Below are 19,431 nucleotides of genomic sequence, written 5' to 3' on the forward strand. Positions count from 1 at the left end.
AACAGCCATTATGGTGCTTAATTAAACATTAATCAGAGTGGAACATCCAAATTAATGATAACACACCCTCTGTAGATAGTTGTCCATGATCACACTTGGATTTTCCGAGCGTGTTTCTGCCAGCCAGTTTCCGTAGGTTCCCAAGGCTACTGGCAACAAACGAACTGCTTCAAAGCTCTCATCATGAAGCTGAAATGTTACAAACAAATATACAATCTTTATTTTTCCTTCACAACTTTGCAGCATAAAGACAAAAGAGAAATCAGGACAGGTCAGGTCATAGTGTTTAATGTGCATATTCAGAACAAGCTATTGTTGTGGATGCCTGTCATGGATGCAGGTGTCGGCCCGGCTTCTCCATCCAGGACAGGAAAAGGGTTGAGATGTATGGGAGAAAGGGGGTATTTTTGGTGCTATTGAATCCCGTAGGATTAAGTAAAAAAGTAAAAATCGGCACAAATTCCTTGAAGTAATTTTGGCATGGTTCATCAAAAGAAAAAGAGGGAGCTAATGCTTACTTTCAAAATTAGTTTGCCAAAGAAAAATCAAATCACATAACTGTTAAAGCCTATCTTTAGTAATAATGACTTGTTTTTGATAATCTATCAAATACAACATGTAAATCCATGATTTAAAGGGACAGACCTCAGTTTTTAAACATTATTAGAGCCGTTTATGATCACCGGCCTCGGTGGCGTTGTGGTTAGGCCATCGGTCTACAGGCTGGTAGGTACTGGGTTCGGATCCCAGTCGATGCATGGGACTTTTTAAATCCAGATACCGACTCCAAACCCTGAGTGAGTGCTCCGCAAGGCTCAATGAGTAGGTGTAAACCACTTGCACCGACCAGTTATCCATAACTGGTTCAACAAAGGCCATGGTTTGTGCTATCCTGCCTGTGGGAAGTGCAAATAAAAGATCCCTTACTGTCTGTCATAAAAGAGTAGCCTATGTGGCGACAGCTGGTTTCCTCTAAAAACAGTGTCAGAATTACCATATGTTTGACATCCCAATTAATAGCCGATGATAAGAAAAAAAAATCAATGTGCTCTAGTGGCGTCGTTAAATAAAACAAATTTTACTTTGAAATGAAACATTACTTATATTTTATTGTTTAGATTATCCGTAGATTTCCGTAGAACCGAAGTGTTTTATATTTTTAAAAACTCACATGTGTTTGAGAAGTAGCGGCTTATTGATTAGAGTGCCTGTCTATTTTTAAAAACTCACATGCGTTTGAGAAGTAGCGGCTTATTGATTAGAGTGCCTGTCTAATTTTAAAAACTCACATGCGTTTGAGAAGTAGCGGCTTATTGATTAGAGTGCCTGTCTATTTTTAAAAACTCACATGCGTTTGAGAAGTAGCGGCTTATTGATTAGAGTGCCTGTCTATTTTTAAAAACTCACATGCGTTTGAGAAGTAGCGGCTTATTGATTAGAGTGCCTGTCTATTTTTAAAAACTCACATGCGTTTGAGAAGTAGCGGCTTATTGATTAGAGTGCCTGTCTATTTTTAAAAACTCACATGCGTTTGAGAAGTCGCGGCTTATTGATTAGAGTGCCTGTCTATTTTTAAGGATATTTCCTGTTTTAATGTCACAGACTCTTATTTCACTCTATTGTAACTTTATTCAAATGAGTTACAGGTTTGTAAATGAACTAAACTTAGTGTCCAATTTTTACGGGTTAAAACTAGGTTCTGTGCATTTAAGCTGTCCTACATTAAAAATTAATTGTAATTTGCAGTTTTTTAAACAAAATATATAATACCGTATTGTTCCTATTTGTAGCGCCCATGTGCGATGCAAAACACAAAGGGGGCGCGCTAATTAGAGTACTAGAACACGTTTCGTAATACGTGTGAAAAATCCTCGTATCAAACTGTCAATGCGTCTGGCTCGCTGAGACATCAAAAGCTTTGCCGCCGAGTCACTCCACCAGTGAAATTGTTGACATTTGACTCCAGTTTGCAGTTTGCAGTTTAGTTAAAGTTATCATTTACCCGTTTTTTAAATGGTGTTACGGTGTCGGTGTAAATACCTACCGGTATGTTTGTACTTCCGGTTTTGAACATCGTTAACGGAGTGTCGTGCGTTCATTCTGCGTGGGGATAACAGCGACATACATTTGATAAACGACATGTGTGACATACTGTTCACCCATACTAGTGTCGTAGTGCTTCACCTGTTTGGATTTTATTTGTTTACCGATTATAATCCTTGCAAGTCAGCAGTCAGGTAAGCCAGTTTTACTATTTTACGGGTACCGTTTCATGATACATTTCTCGTGATCATAGGGGGCGCTACAAATAGGAACAATACAGTATGTATATTAAAATTATAATAGTGATAACACTATCATGTTTTTCAATTTGTTATGATTTCACTGTTACAATTACTATTTTATTGGTTTCGCTAATGTGTAACCAATAAAACTACATTTGCAGCACTGATATATGTTAGCAAATCGGAAAACAGTCACGTTTTTCTCTAGTGGAAGCAGAATTGGGCAATTATATTATTTAATCAATTTGCAAGAATTTTACGTTTTGTAAGTCTTACTCTGTTGCATTTTGTTTAGGTAAAACAAATTACATATGATTAAGCATTTGAACAAAATGTGACACACCATTAACACTATTATTTTGTTCCCTTTTAAATTTCGAAGCTTATCTCTAATATTCACATTGAATTGATCGATTGAAATATATTTTCTTGTTAGTGAAAAACAAATGGATTAGACACATACCTCAAGTCATGTACTAACTAAACAAATCAACAGTCATACCTTTAAAATATGTCATACCTTTTCCAAATTAACTAAACCAATCAACCATCATATGAAAATAAGAGATACCTTTTCCAAATTAGAAATGAGTGTTTTCATCAGATGTTTAGCAATGTTGTGCTCTGCTCTGGCCCAATATAACTCTGCTTCCTCCAGGTCAACACGCAGCTTGTTCTCACTGTCTGAGCCCACACTGTCCTTCAGATCAGAGATGCACCGTTCGGATACCTGTTCAAACAGGTCAACAATTTCACTGTCTGAACATATCCTTCACAGAGATATGACAGACTTAAATATTACTATGACCTTACTCCAATTAAACCAAATGAACCAGTATGTTACACATTTAAAAGCTACAGATATACTGGAGTATTGTCAACATTTGTTTTCCTTCTCCAAAATATATATAACTTAAAATGGTAAAAACATTGTGAAATCTAGATAGCCCAACTGACAGACTTTGAGGAGTCCTAATTAATATAAAATGTGAAACTGCGGTGTAGGAATGGGTATATTATAAGAATTTTGCATTACAATATATGGCAATATGGGTTTCAAGTATCACAATATGTCTCACAGTATATCAGTTACAGCAGCGTCAACTAATTAAAAGTAAGGCTTGTAACAAAATATCAAAATAAAGAAAATACATAATATAAGTTGAAGTTTATTATTTAAAACATGAAAGATTTAATATTGTTAGGGGTTTTCTTTTTCTACAGGGGCTTGATGCACAGTCGGTCTAGGATCGATCCCCATGGGTGGACCCACTGGGCTATTTCTCGTTCCAGCCAGTGCTCCACAACTGGTCTAACAAAGGCCGTGGTATGGTGGGATGGTGCATATAAAAGATCCCTTGCTGCTTATGGAAAAGAGCAGCCCATGAAGTGGCGACAGCGGATTTCCTCTCTCAATATCTGTGTGGTCCTTAACCATATGTCTGATGTCATATAACCGTAAATAAAATGTGTTGAGTGCATCGTGAAATAAAACATTTCCTTCCTTCCTTTTTCTACATCTACAATCACAGTTAAAAAAATCAATCGAATCTAAGAAACCAAGGTTTCCTAGCGACACCTTAGTTGGTACCACAGCACATTCGTATGTTACAGCACACCAGTGAATAAACACTGCCGTAAAGCCAATACCTGGTATCTGCCGGAATCCCTAGCCAGCTGTGCCAGTGTGTGCAGATGGTCTGACAGACCGGCCTGGAGTCCCTTGTCCTGGCATTTCCTCATCAGCAGTTTAATCAGGGAACATCGGATATTTAACACAGGATGAAGGAACTCAAAGTCGTTAGTTACCAGCTTCTCACTGTTCCATTTCTCCACTATATCCAACAAGTGGCCATCTTTTCTGTAAATATTATACTACCAATTAGTCTTGTCAATGTTATCAAACTACTCTCCCTAACAAATTAGTTATCTTAAAAATTTTACAAAAAACTAAAAAACCTATAATTTCAAAAGGTGGATATTACAACAAGTTATCATCTACTTTATAAATACTAAATTAATTTACTTCCAACATCTACCTGATCAATCAAAAGCATATTGTTTAGCTTTCATTTCTATTAGTGAAAACTTTCTAAAAACATAAATACAGATGTTTTTAAACCTATTCACTAACTGTAATGATAGAACATTCTGTTTGACATAACAAGCTAATTGGAGTTTAGGGACTTATAATGTTTGCTATTTTTACACTGTGTTGCAAGCATCAATAACTTTCCAGTAAGAACACAAAACATCCTATGAAAGACATGATTCCATTAGCAAATGTAAATCATTTATTTCTGTCACAAGTCAATGTTAGTATGTTGTATATAGCTTGTAGAATTGTATTTTAGTATCTGCTTACATAGGTTTACTTGTATTTCAGCTGTGCATAATATGTATATTTTATAGTGGCACGGATGTATCGTTGTTTGGTAAGGATATATTGCACGTGTGTATCGCACAAGGTAGTCTTACTGCATTGCAGACATAAGCTAGCCAATTAGAAATGAGCTTGTTTAGTTCAGACCATAAAAGTACGTGCAGAGTATAGGTGTGTGCACTGCATAAGATCTGGATTATAGCCATATACATCACATTAGATCGGAGTGAATTTTTGGTTCTTGACAAAGGGTTAAGCTATATGGGTTGTATATAGCCATGAGTAGACATTTATCTATTTTGTAAAAATTAACTTTTGTTGAAAGGTAATGTTAGTAGTTAAAGGTGTGGTAACATTGTGTAAAATATTTATAATGTTGGATTGTACATGTTATAATAAATTTTGTATATTTAGACATAATGTATATTTTATTGAGTTTATGACACTTGGTGATAGAGGTTGTATAATTTCAGTGTTGGTCAGAAGCCTAAGAGGTGAGGTGCATGAGCCCATTCATCGACCAGTGTGACGTCATTGGCCAGTGTGACAGACCTCGTCGTTAACCCTTTGAACCCGTCATACCGATATTGCGGGATGAACGAGTAACTCGATAACCCGTCATACCGATATATCAGTTTGTGACTTGTCTCTGTATTTGTTGACATTTCCGTGGCAACCAACCAACCAATCGGTAATTTGTTTTACATCAGCTTCCTGTGTGCATATATGTACTTCCTTTACAAACAAGCGAACGTCCATTTTTGACAAAAATACGCGAACATTTGAATAGTTTTTGGCCAATATAATGAAACAAACATTCACCGCAATGCAGGCGGCTCGTATATTATTTGATAGCGACTCAGACAAAGAACCTGGACAAGTAAACTACAATCACAATGATGATTTTGTGTCTAAAGTGATCAAAATAGTGTACCAGAATGTCACGAATCTAGCAGTAGTTCAGAAAATGATTCACCTGTCCAGTCAACGTAAATACCTGTAAACAACAACCGACCAGAGCGAGGCGTGGGCCTGTCCCATTTGTACCAGCGACACCACCTCCAGAATGGAATAAACAAGTTGATAGTTTTGTGGAACCTGTTTTCAATCCAAACAAAACACCGGGCCCCCAGAACATCCCTTTGAACATAAATAAAGATAGTACGCCTGTTGATTTTTTAAAAATGTTTTGGTCAGAGGAAATTTGGACTTTACTTGTAACAGAAACAAACAGACAGGCCAACTATGTCAAGTTATCAAAGCCTACAAATTATTATGCAGTCTTTTTGTCCTGTAACTGTCCCAGAAATGAAGGCTTTCTTTGGATGTAGAATTGCCATGGAGATGCTTGTTTATAAAGATCGTTATGAACAATATCGGAAAAAGAAAAATAACTTGCTCTCGCCTACCCCTAGTTTTGCTAGTATTTTTACCCGGGACCGCTTTCTGGCAATTTGGACATTTCTTCATTGTGTGGATGAGCAGGGAACCGACATAGATAAATCTGACAAAATGTACAAATGTAGGCCTTTATTCGAATACCTCATCAAACAATTCAGGAAATTCTATGTTCCAGAATGCGAGTTGTCACTTGATGAAGGAATGATACCTTCTAAGAATTCGCTGTCGATTCGACAATATATCAAAGACAAACCCATCAAGTGGGGCATAAAAACCTTCTTGCTGTGTGAAGGAAAGTCTGGATATATTGTCGACGCGGAAATATATACAGGCAAGAAAGACCCTGATGAGAACTACATCCCTGAACTTGGTGCGACAGGTAACTTGTGTGTCCAACTTAGTTCTCATTACCGGGGACAGAACTACTATTTTTATACTGATCGATTTTACACATCAGTGATTTTGTGTAAATATCTTATCAAGGAGCATAACATCAATCTCTGTGGGACGATACAAACTAATAGGAAGAATTTCCCAAAGATGTTGATCAACAAAAAAATGGCCAGAGGACAGACACAGTTAATTTTTGACGGAAGTGTTGCAGCACTGGTTTGGTGTGACAAGAAACCAATCTACTTTTTGTTTTCAAAACATATCAATGTGCCCAATGTTCACGTACCAAGGTATGATGCTCATGAACATAAACGCATACCAGTCGACTGCCCTCAAATTGTGAAATCATACAAGGAATTCATGGTTGGAACGGACAAAAACAACCAAATGACGCGGCTACAAAAGTGTCGACATCATTACAGGTGGCCACGCAGATTGAAAGTGAAATTTTTCATGTGGACAGCATTCAATGCCTACATTCAAGAGAATTGTGTCAACCCCCATGAACAAGCTGGTCGCAGAACAATAACATTTCACATGTTTATTGAGAACTTGTGTCAAGACTTGATTGGTACATTTCGCCGATCCGCAGCACCCAGTCGAGATTTGACACCTGCACAGGATACTCGACTGTGTAACAACGAGCAAACACCTGTTCATATTGTGGAGCGAGCAGACCATGCTACAGGAAACAACGTGTGTGTAGTGTGCAATGAAAAGCACAAGCGTGCAAAACTGAAAAATCCTGGACTGTTATACAAGGACTTGCCATCAAAGAAAAAAACTGTTTTCTGGTGTCCTACCTGTCAGGTGTTTCTATGTGTTGGGACAGGTGTCAACAATTGTTTTCGTGCATATCACACCCTAAAGGAATACTGGAAATGAACCTACCTGTGAAATCATGTTGATGTGGTTTGGACATTATAGCAGAGCATACTGCACATTCCATTTCAAATCTATTTGAGTTGACATTTGTAGGATTACCTGTAATTAGGTACCTATACGTGTAAATCGTGTGATGTAAGTATAATAACTGACAACCTGTTTTTTATAAACCTCAGTTGTATAACATATATTGTTCAATAATAATAGTTTGCAGAATGATATTGTTTGTTTTATTGATTATAGTTAATTTCTCCTGCTTACCTGTAATCAACTTACCTGTATTACCTGATATTTTTTGTAATAATAGGGAGAAAATACCCGTACCTCATCTGTCAATGTTTTGTCAAAATTTCAAATAATTGTTATTATAAACAACCAAGTTCTGGCTGCTTATGCTAATTCATATATATAAATCCAACTTCTGATTAGGATGGCCAGGGTGGAAAGGTAATAGGGTAAAGGATGATAGGGTTCAAAGGGTTAAAGATGATGACATCATAACTGTTGTCATGAGGATAACACCTTAACCATCGTCGTGAGAATGACAACAACATCATGATGACAATTAACCGTTGTTGTGGGAATGACAACATCGTCATGATGACAACACCTTAACTGCCATCAATCGACATAAACATCACAGATATAAATACTACCATCCCTCACTTTTAAAGTGAATCAGAAAAAATTGAGGGTGAAGCTGCTCATTTCAGAGATAATGGATAGTGTCTATGACTACCCTAGTTCTACACAAAATTTGAGTACTTTTTTCCCACTGGTACCCCTCACGTTTCAAGCACAAGGCTAATTAAGACAGTGGTACTTAGATGAGATAAAAGTGCATACATTTTTTGCTCAGATGAAACTTCTTTTTTTTTTACACCCAACACAAGCCAAATAATGTATTTATTAAATATCATGTATGTTCGGCATATTTGTCGTGTTCAGTGTTTTTGCGTATTCATGGTTTCCTCTTCACTGTCAGAACTGATACTAGTGAACGCCGACATTGTTTACCATGGTTACAGCAAGAATGTTTTTCAAAGATGTCACGTTCCATACGATTGACAAGTACCGTGTGGCAACACGTCCGATTCAATTGGTCCGATTGACTTGTGCGAGTGACTCGGTCTGATTCTATCGTATCGTGTAACAGGCCCTTAACTGTCATCGTGGGGATGACATCATCATCATGACAATGCCTTAACCGTCATCGTGGGGATGAAAACATTGTTATGATGACACTACCTTAACCGTCATTGTGGGAATGACAACATCATTCTGATGACAATACCTCAACCGTCATCATGGGGATGACATCATTATTCTGATAATACCGTAACCTTCGTGGGAATGACAACATGGTTGTGATGACAATACCATAATTATCACTGTTGGGATGACAACATCGTTGTGATGACAATACCATAACTGTCATCGTGGGGATGACAACATTGTTGTGATGACAATACCATAACTGTCATCGTGGGAATGACAACATGGTTGTTATGACAATACCATAATCGTCATCATGGGGATAACAACATCATTGTGATAACAATACCATAACTGTCATCGTGGGGATGACAACATTGTTGTGATGACAATACCATAACCATCATCATGGGGATGACAACATCATTGTGATGACAATACCATAACTGTCATCGTGGGGATGACATTGTTGTGATGACAATACCATACCTGTCATTGTGGGGATCACAACATTGTTGTGATGACAATACCTTAACAGGCATCATGGGGATGACAACATCGTTGTGATCACAATACCTTAACAGTCATCGTGGGAATGACAACATTGTTGTGACGACAATACCATAACCGTCATCGTGGGAATGACAACATTGTTGTGACGACAATACCTTAACCGTCATCGTGGGAATGACAACATTGTTGTGACGACAATACCATAATCGTCATCGTGGGAATGACAACATTGTTGTGACGACAGTACCTTAACCGTCATCGTGGGAATGACAACATTGTTGTGATGACAATACCTTAACGATCATCGTGGGAATGACAATATTGTTGTGATGACAATACCTTAACCGTCATCGTGGGGATGACAACATTGTTGTGATGACAATACTTTTAACTGTCATTATGGGAATGACAACATTGTTGTGATGACAATACCTTAACTGTTATCATGGGGATAATGTTGTTGCGAGGACGACAACACCTTAACCGTCGTCATAGAGGATGACAACTTGGTGGCTACTTAGTTGTTGTTTGGATAACAGTGACATCATCATCGGTGTGGATGATAGCATCCAACATGTGAATATATGTGGTTCATTCACCGACATGTCCTATAGACAAACTGCCATATTGTTTGTTATTCATATATACCTTGCCATGTGCTTATCTGAGCTGTGTTTAACATTGATATTTTATTTTGATATTTATTTGGGGGATGTAGTGGTGTAGTGTACATTTTTAAATCTAGTAGTGTAAATATTAATATGTTGTGCATGTGTGTGTGAAAGGACTAAAAAAGTGTGATAGATGTAGGCTGAATGGTGATATGTGTATTTTATTAAATAAGACTGAATGTAAATAAAGCGTGTGAAAAGTGTTTGGTTGTTGGTGGTCTTTTTAGTTGCCAGGTCGTGACAATTTCATAAAGTTACTGTTTTCCACTTCCATTTTAGTTATTCGGTCAAGCAAATAGTAAGAGACTGTTATGTAATAGATGATAAAAGAGTGAAGATCTTTCAGACTACTTACCTCCGAGTGACTGCCAACACGTCATCAACCTGCGCCAGGCAGTGCAGTTTACACAGTACAGGATATATGCTGCGACAACTCTCCAAATTGACGTCACCACTTTTCAAAACACTTAATCTGAACACATAAAAACAATCATAAATTATAATACAATATTAAAATATGACAAATCTATAAAATAGCATGAATTATTCATGTTTTATTCCAATAAAATTTATATTCGTATTTTTCTAAGCTGGTTGAAAATACATGAAACAAACAAGGTTGAGAGTAAAAGGTATTTCAGTGTATTCTATCAAACAACCCTTTTTATTTATTGTATGGCATAACACGAGGTGAAAACTGTACTTTAAAGTGATATAAATATAACTGTCACCCTGGGTATTACCCAAGACAGAGTTGTTTGAAGTTATGAGGTCAGGTTAATTAGAACAAAGTTTGTTTAAAACTAATTTTCCAAAGAGACATATAATTTGCTTATTAATCATCAGCTATCAGATGTCAAACATTTGGTAATTTTAACATGTAGTCTTAGGGACGTAACACATTAATTTTTCAATTAGTTGCAAGGAATCTTTTATATGGTCCATCCCACAGATAGGATAGTACCCTGGGAGTTGCTACACCAGATGTGGAGCACTGGCTGGAATGAGAAATAGCCTAATGGGCCCACTGTTTAGGATCAATCCTAGACCGTCCTCGCATCAAACAAGCACTTTATCACTAGGCTATGTCCTACCTCACAAATTGTAAAGAATCTACTACGACAATACTATATAATCTGTTTTTCTATTTTTTAATTTACCGAGCCGTATTTACTGCTATCTTAGAAAGAGACATCTGTCCATCTTTCAATGCATCCAATGCACAGTACAAGGCTTGGTGAAAACCCATTCCAGAATCCAGTCTGAAGTAAAAGAAAAAGTCAAATGAACAACAGGTTTTTATTTTAAAACACTTTCCTGATCTCTCTTTTCATAAAAAATATAATACTGAAATATCCACCAGCCAAATCAAAAATAGTTGTTAACCGTACATGTTTGTTTAAGTATCTGGTCACATGATCAAGTACTTCTTTCTTTTTTGTTTTTAAGAATCAAGATCACAACACTCCTCCCCCCATTCTCTCTCTCTCTCTCTCTCTCTCTCTCTCTCTCTCTCTCTCTCTCTCTCTCTCTCTGTGTCTCTCTCTGTCTGTCTGTCTCTCTTTTTCTCTTATTCATTCACCTCATGAAGTCTGCAATGTTATATCACACTTGTTGCACAATCATGTACACGTAACTCAGCGAAATATCCATCATATTTGACACAAACAAATTTAAACTTCCTCCATTACCTAGAAGGAATATTCAGATTCCACTGTCCTGCTCTCCAGGCAGCCTCGTACTGCAGTTCCTGAACCTCAGGAGACATGTTTTGTTGGCTTGCAGTAGATATACCTTGTAGACACAACTCAAGCATGCTCTCGGCCCCAAAGTTCTGTATTGTCTGGAAAAACAGTAATCCAGATCTTCAAAGAAATGCACATGGGTTTGACTGTCCAATAACCTAATACATGTATCCATATCAATATAATCTAAGTACCTAGTGCAAAACATTAAATTAAAAGAAGAAACCTGCTGCTGTGAAAAGCATCACCATTTATTTTTTTAATAACAAAGATTTGTTTTTACATATTCACACAAACCAAACATATATAATATTTACATTCTATTATGTAAACAATAATGATATCTTCAAAGATCTAACAAAACTAAAGGTTAACAAAATCAAATTTACAAAATATGTCAAAAGGTTACTGTTTATTTGGGGTTTTGTGAGGGGTTTAAACTACCAGAAGGAACAAACAGAACAAAACAAGAACTTAGTTATTTTCATGTTTACCTGTAAAAGTCCAAGCTGATGGGAAAGTGCAGCATTTTTCATCTCAATGTCGTAAGTGATCACAGCTTTTTCCCATTTGTTTTCATGCAGATAGGTTTTCACTCTAGTTGCAAATAAAAAACATTTTCAATATCTCATCAAACGCATCACAAAATACTCCAAACGTTTTGGCAGCTTCTCGATGCCTTCCTCAGGGGATTGCAATTCTCAGTAACTATTGTTCAAACGGTCATTTCTAAGCATACCAGAATGGACATTACATAGTTACTGAGACTTGCAATCCTCAGAGGAAGCCAGCAACGAAACATTGAGAGTATTTTGTAATATGTTTGATGGGATATAAAAAAAGTACACCAATTTGGGAGTTCATGCAGTATATATTTGATACATTTTTGCAACCTTTGAAGAAATATCGCATTGTAAAGGTTTAGTCATGTAAATCACTAATTTTATATAGAAAATTTGAAAAAGAAAATCAGCTTTCATAATAATCAATAATTCCATTGTTCTTTGATACATTTCATAAATTACACACAAACAAAACAACAAAATGCTACATGAGTGGCAGTTAGATACAATTTATCTTAAGAAAAGTTTTAGCAAAAGTGAGTTGGATACATTTATAAATGCTATCTAACTGGCTTGAGCATAGTATTGTATTTCCTCAAAAACAAAGATTACAATAAAATGAAAATATTGGTTTCAAATAAATTATTTACAGCACTAGTGCTGATAGCTACTGGTTTTAATTTTAGTCGCCTGTCTGTGTTTGACACTTAAGAATATCTCTAATTCAATCTTCAATGTATGTTGGATATCACAATGTGACATGATCATAAATCTTTTAAGACATTATATACTAATCTAATCCACAAGACAATAGTCGAGCTACAAGCGTTAGAAGCCAGTGGTAAAGCCTGTGTCACCTGGAAGATGAATCAGCCAGTCTCCCAGCGCCACAGCCATAGATTCCATCTGGGTCCCCAATACAGCGGTACGCTTCCAGCATCAGGTCCTGAATACCAACACACGTCTGGCTGGAGGTGGGCGAGCTCAGCGCATCCATGCGAGTGTTTTGACTGAACTCCTGGGATACCCGCTCCGACTGAGACTGCGAGCTCGTCCGATCATCACCTCTGTGGCATAACAAAGGAATGTTTAACACCCCAGAACAGTAATGGGGAAACCCAGATGAGTATCAATCCCACAACCCATCAAACCTCAAGTGGGAACACTGAGCTACATCCCATTCCCTCTCTATGATAAACAACTAATTTTAGTTAAATCAACTTAAACAAATCTGGAAAAATGTATTGTAAAATAATGTAATAAATAATCTCTTTCAAATAAACAGCATAAAGCTAACTTGCAATTCAAAGGTGTCATATTAACTCACGACAGTATTTTGTAACACTGTTCAACTTTGACATCAAATGACTATCCAAACATATACAAAATAATCAGTACACTTAAAACTTTTTGAGATAGGGAATATTCAAATTCTTTTACTTGATTTATCATGCCAAAAAATGAAATGTGTTGCACAAAAGTAAAAAAGTAAAAAAAAACATCAGGAAATATAGAAAACACAAACCATACCTTTTTGTATCTGACCAGATCTCTGAATACAATATTGTAGAAAAGTAAGCACTACAAAATTGGGCTGCCTTGGCCACTTCCAAATAGTCTATATCCAGCCAGAAGTTATTGTCCCATTGTGTCAACACTTGGCTGAAACACAAACCAACCATACATAATAACATATATCATTACAAAATGCACTATTTGTACTTTATATTATATTCTGTTAAAGCAGATATTATCATAAAAAGACAAATACACACACACACATCACATACACAAATAGGAAACAGTTATGTTAAAGGTGCACAGTAAACAAAAAACATCTTACTTTTGTTTAGGTCGATCTTGCTGCCTCAAGTATTGTACAATATTTAGCATAGTTTGAACTGCATCCTTATTTAGGCATATGGATGTTTCACCTACAAAATAAATGTAATCAAACAAAATATTCCAGCTGTCATTAAGGTCAACCGACTACATAATACTGTTAATGGAAACATTTCATAATTTTGATGTTGTTTCAATTAACCACATCTTTTGACATGTTTATCTCTGCTCACAGAAGGACAGCCTTTATGGCAACAAGTTCTGACCTCACCACAAATATATATTCTGGAGATAAATGCTGTGTTATTTTAGCCTAAGAGTTTCTCTGTAAAACGTAATAAATACATTTTTGAAAAATTGGGAAAAGGGTCACTTTTTTAAAATATTATCTTGTAACTGAAGTTGATGGGTGCTAAAAAATGGCAAACATTTCAATAATCATGTACACAGAAAAGTTCTATAATTACATAACATTTGTATATTGTACATTTTCCTAATCGTCACACAATTTTTAAACAACATTGATGAAAATGACAATGAAAAAAAAATCTGAATGGTATTGAAAAAGTAAATATTACTGTAAGCTTTTCAGCAAAGAAACAGTACATTTATTAAGATTACTATGAAAGAAAAACTAAGTACCTGACAAAAGCTGTGTGGTACTGGATCTGCCTTCCATGTGAAGCACGAGCTGACAGTGTTCATGGAAGAAACTGGATATTCTGTTGGACAGGATGGCATGATAAACCCGGCTCCCAGTCAACAAGATGTCATGAATCAGGAATGGCAAAATGGCTTCACAAAACTTGGACTGAACAGAATATGTGTGGTTATTTAGAGTGAATTTATTCATAACCAGCAATGTTCAAGTTAAGTACTTACATTCTGCATAGTAAACAAACTTCTCTTTCATACAAAGTTTACATTTTGAGAGAAATAACTTTTATTTGCAAGCGATTTTGCATAACCAATTACTCAGCTGATTTAATTTAATAAACATATTACTTCATAAACCGATAACCAACACAAACATTTTTAACTTAAATTAAATGTACTATTGTTTTGTTTCTGGTTAAATGTTGTCCACTATTCAGCTGCTATTTGTGTCACACTAGTTATTATGTAAAGTTAAATAGAAATCAATTAAAACAATCAGTTCATGAATGTACATTATAAGGGATTTTGTTTTGTTATTACGTACAGTGAAACCCATCTAAACTGGATATCCACTGGAAAAGTAAAAAGTCCACTTTTAACCTTCTGACTATTGCATCCCAAATTCGGCAAGAATTTTCACTAGACAACAATGGTGGCACATCATGGTCATTTTCAGGGATCAGTAGCTGATTGTTACAGTTAATTTGATAATAAATTTGATCGTTTTGCCAACAACGAAAATCACCAAATATTGGGATATGAATTGTTGTTCGGGAGTGGGGTGGGGGGTGGGGGGTGGGGGGTTAATTTCTGGTCAGAAAACCACTGTTATCGGGAATAATAGACCTAAATATTGGACAGCTGGCCACAAATGCCGGCAAGTAAAAGCAACTTTTTTCTAAAAAAAATTGCCAAATTTTAATCAACATTAATTCATCTAAATTATCATAAAAAATATAAATACCCACGAAAATAATACTTACCGATTCAAATATGAACTTTATTTTATGTATTTATAAAACATTTAAGTGAATATATGCGAGTAAAAATTATAAACTTGTACCCACTCAAATGTGGTTTTTGTCACAAATTAATTCAGTATTCTAAAGGTTAATGAGTATCCAGTTTAGCGAGTTTCTATTTTGTTCAAGTATTTAAAAAAGGATCGTGAAAAAAGTCCAGTTTCGAGGGAATTCTAATTTAGTGAGGGTCCAATTTTCTGGGGTTTCACTGTATATTACTTATACAGGGAAAACCACAAAATACCCATTCATACCTTAATTGTACATATTGGTTTTAGAAGTCTGAGCATTTCATTAGAAACTGCCCCACTTTGCAGTAAAGCACATGTGATGTCTGTCAACCAGATATCATAGTCTGCGTGATGAACAATCCACATGTCACAGTCCACATCACGGTCAAAGTCTTCTACATTTGCTGGAAGTTGCATCTAAAACAAAATTTACAAACAAGTCTTATGTCAAAGCAAAGGAAAGGAAAGTTTATCAACATTTAATAAGACATCAACACCTTTTAAAATTTTAGCTAACATGTTTATTTTGACACTTGGTCGAGACAAAATCTGCTGTCTCCACATTAATATTGATACTATCGGACAATTAAATGGAAAACATAATTTTTATGATTTTCAGTAAGAAAAACATGGTGGAACTGATGGACAAAGAAAGAAAGAAGTGTTTTATTTAACGACGCACTCAACACATTTTATTTACGGTTATATGGCATCAGACATATGGTTAAGGACCACACAGATTTTGAGAGGAAACCCGCTGTCGCCACTACATGGGCTACTCTTCCGATTAGCAGCAAGGGATCTTTTATTTGCGCTTCCCACAGGCAGGATAGCACAAACCATGGCCTTTGTTGAACCAGTTATGGATCACTGGTCGGTGCAAGTGGTTTACACCTACCCATTGAGGAACTGATGGACAAACAATGACTGATGCAGGCTAAGTGTGATAATATTCATTCATTTCAACTTATTTTCGTCCTTATATCCAATTAAGGTTCAAGCACGCTGTCCTGAGCCCTTAAGAACTCGCTCTGGGTTGGAGCCGGTACTGGGCTGCAAACCCTGTACCTACCAGCCTGTGGTCCAATGGCTTAACCACTACGCCACCGAGGCCGGTGTGTGATAATAGAGGACGGTTGCCAAACAAGTCTTGAAAACCCACCTTCTTTTTCGCAGGCCTAAAGGGATGAAGATAGGATAAAAGATGTCCATCAGGTAGCTTCATTTTGTACATAGCATAGAATTCGGCTCCTTCCTTTGTAGCAAACATCGTCTTCAGCACCTCCCCTGCTGACTTCACTACATCAATACTAAAAACAAAACAGTGAACAGTCAATAAAAGATATTTTCTACTAAACTTACATGTAGTTACTGTAGCAATGGATCTGGTCTAAAAACTTCATATACTAAGAATGTAAGGGATGGATGCATGGATTCTGGGAGGGTCGATGGGTGGATGTTGGATGGATGAAAGAGTGAATGGATGGATGGAGTCTGGGAGGATGGATGGATGGATGGATGGAGTCTGGGAAGATGGATGGATGAAAGGGTGGATGGATGGATGGATGGATGGATGGATGGATGGATGGATGGATGGATGGATGGATGGATGGATGGATGAATGGATGCAAGGATGGGTGGATGGATGAATGGATGCACAGATGGATAGATCAACAGTTTTTGGGTGACGGGTGGCTATACACAAATATTTTTTTTAAGTATATTTAAAATGTACATAATAGTACGACTTTAAATTAACAAATAAAGAGCGAAAGGTCAATATAAATGATTATATATTGACGAGTGTAATAGCAGAATGGATAATAGTTATGGATACATTATAGAACAGGCAACCATTAAAAGCACTATTCACCATGGATCTACTAAATAATCATTAAGCTGGTGAAAGATTGTGCAGTATTTCTCTTTGTTGATATCACCACAAAAAGCTGCCAGTGCTGCTCGCAATTCTGTTTTTAAAGCTGGTTTTGGCAATGATATTGCACAAAGGTCAACAGGTCCAATAATTCCGAGGCAGCAGGTGGCTTCCTGTGAGACTGGTTGTACCGGACACTGAGCAAGATGTAGCAACTTGCAAACCAGCTGGCACAATAAAGAGCCGTCTTCATTTTCTGCAATATAGACATTGTTGGTTTTTAATCAACAAAGGAAAATAGGGTTTCTTGGTTCTTTGTTTTCAAGGTCATTTTGATAATTTTAAAGGACTTTTGACCACTTATCTTCTGGGCCATCAATGTTTTTTTCTGAATGTAATGAAATAGAAAATCAGGGCCTTTTTGCACAAGATAGCTTAATAGACAATTTTGCAACACAGTACATATTATACATTTTCTACACTACTAATTTTTTCGCAATACACAACCTCTATTACAATTGAATAAAAAAATTGCAGAAATCATCCAAATAAACCATATTGCATACAATATATTCTTTTAATTAAATTTTATATTTTGCTTAAAAGTAAAATTTTTAAAATACAAACTTAAAATTATATTATGAATATTGCAAATCAGATCTTCAAGTAACTGATTATTCAACACGGATGTCCTTAACAGAAAAAGATAATTAAATCTATGGGTTCTAGCTGTCAACCCTTGAAACAAACAGCAAACAAAACGAGAGAGAAAAAAGATTGCTAATACCATGGCACTGCTGGACAAGGCTGGACAAATCTGTAGACTCTGAAGCAAGCAAAGTTTGCAGATATCTGATGCCTTCAACACTTCTCTCTGTCAGTGTCTGGTGGTCGCCATATACATCCACGAAGTGCTTAATTTCCTGATGTACAAAATTAAGGTAAAACATTAACACAGGATATCTGATTGAGTACGTACATTATTACACACACATTAAGAAATGCAGGGCACAATATTTCACATGAACCACTGTTCTGTTCACATGTCAGTTACACAAAATTAACTTTACGCGAACCGTTAATTGATTATGTCGTGACCTGTAGACATTCAGAAATTAAACTCGCAAACTTCACGATTACAGGAAGTTTATTCACACAGAATACTATTAGTATTCTGACAAATGTTTTAGACTGATTTTTAGATACTTGATGTGCAGCAAGCCAGTAAATAATATTATATTGCAACAGTTGTAACTTGTGACCAGTCTAAACTAAATGCTCAGTATATAGTCGAGCCAAAAGTTTTAAACAAATGTGCATGGACTGCTGGGGACGGCTAAATTATCTGCTGCTATTTTATCTTTAAAGGAATATATGTAGACATAATATTAGATAGCCTATAATTTTACAAATGTTGAAAACGTAAAAAGGAATCCAAAAGTGTCATAAAAGTTGAAAAATACGAACATTGCATAATGTGCTTTAAAAAAGAAACATTTGGAACGTCAATGTATAGATGTACTATCAATAAAGTGAAGTGTACTACAGTTGAGAAAAAATTGACTTTTGATGTTTACATACAAATTGTCATGTAATATCAGTGTTAAAGGGTGGTGTTTCTTTTTACGTTATTATAAGATTTGTTTTTATCATTCTAAACATGCACCAGTGAGTTGTGTATCAGTGAGTTGACTGTTTTATAATTTAGAGGAACTGGACATTTGTTGTTGTTGGGGGGGGGGGGGGGGGGGGGGGCGTAATCTGCTGTATACCAAATTTTACATATTACAGTCAACTCTTTTTATATCCTGAGCATGTTACAGTATGTGATAATCGTATTGTTGTGAAAGCAAACCGTATTGTTACGTATATGTAAATATATAGTAATTCAACTCAAACAACATAATGCGAGATGTTTTTATTACTTTGCATGCGCGATCAACCACAGCTAATCCGGTGTGTGCAAGTT

At 36.2% G+C, this 19,431-nt stretch overlaps 1 protein-coding gene across 3 annotated transcripts in view; it reads right to left on the reverse strand.

The window, feature by feature from the left end:
* LOC121370659 (serine-protein kinase ATM-like) overlaps window positions 1-19,431 on the reverse strand; it is a 99,562-nt gene that overhangs the window by 20,687 nt on the left and 59,444 nt on the right. For all 3 annotated transcript variants that reach the window (XR_005957713.1, XM_041496046.1, XM_041496045.1), the window contains exons 32-46: window positions 18,250-18,385; window positions 17,460-17,718; window positions 16,749-16,896; window positions 15,830-16,003; window positions 14,539-14,707; window positions 13,898-13,988; window positions 13,585-13,716; window positions 12,912-13,121; window positions 11,986-12,088; window positions 11,438-11,589; window positions 10,907-11,008; window positions 10,102-10,218; window positions 3,936-4,146; window positions 2,857-3,015; window positions 67-189 (exon numbers count right to left, since the gene is read on the reverse strand). Coding sequence is in view for 2 of the 3 variants with exons in the window: in XM_041496046.1 (XP_041351980.1) it covers window positions 67-189; window positions 2,857-3,015; window positions 3,936-4,146; window positions 10,102-10,218; window positions 10,907-11,008; window positions 11,438-11,589; window positions 11,986-12,088; window positions 12,912-13,121; window positions 13,585-13,716; window positions 13,898-13,988; window positions 14,539-14,707; window positions 15,830-16,003; window positions 16,749-16,896; window positions 17,460-17,718; window positions 18,250-18,385 (2,286 nt within the window). In the remaining variant the exon portion in view is untranslated. The remainder of the gene's footprint in view (window positions 1-66; window positions 190-2,856; window positions 3,016-3,935; window positions 4,147-10,101; window positions 10,219-10,906; window positions 11,009-11,437; window positions 11,590-11,985; window positions 12,089-12,911; window positions 13,122-13,584; window positions 13,717-13,897; window positions 13,989-14,538; window positions 14,708-15,829; window positions 16,004-16,748; window positions 16,897-17,459; window positions 17,719-18,249; window positions 18,386-19,431) is intronic.

Source organism: Gigantopelta aegis, chromosome 4 (genome assembly GCF_016097555.1).
Source record: "Gigantopelta aegis isolate Gae_Host chromosome 4, Gae_host_genome, whole genome shotgun sequence".
NCBI lineage: Eukaryota > Metazoa > Mollusca > Gastropoda > Neomphalida > Peltospiridae > Gigantopelta > Gigantopelta aegis.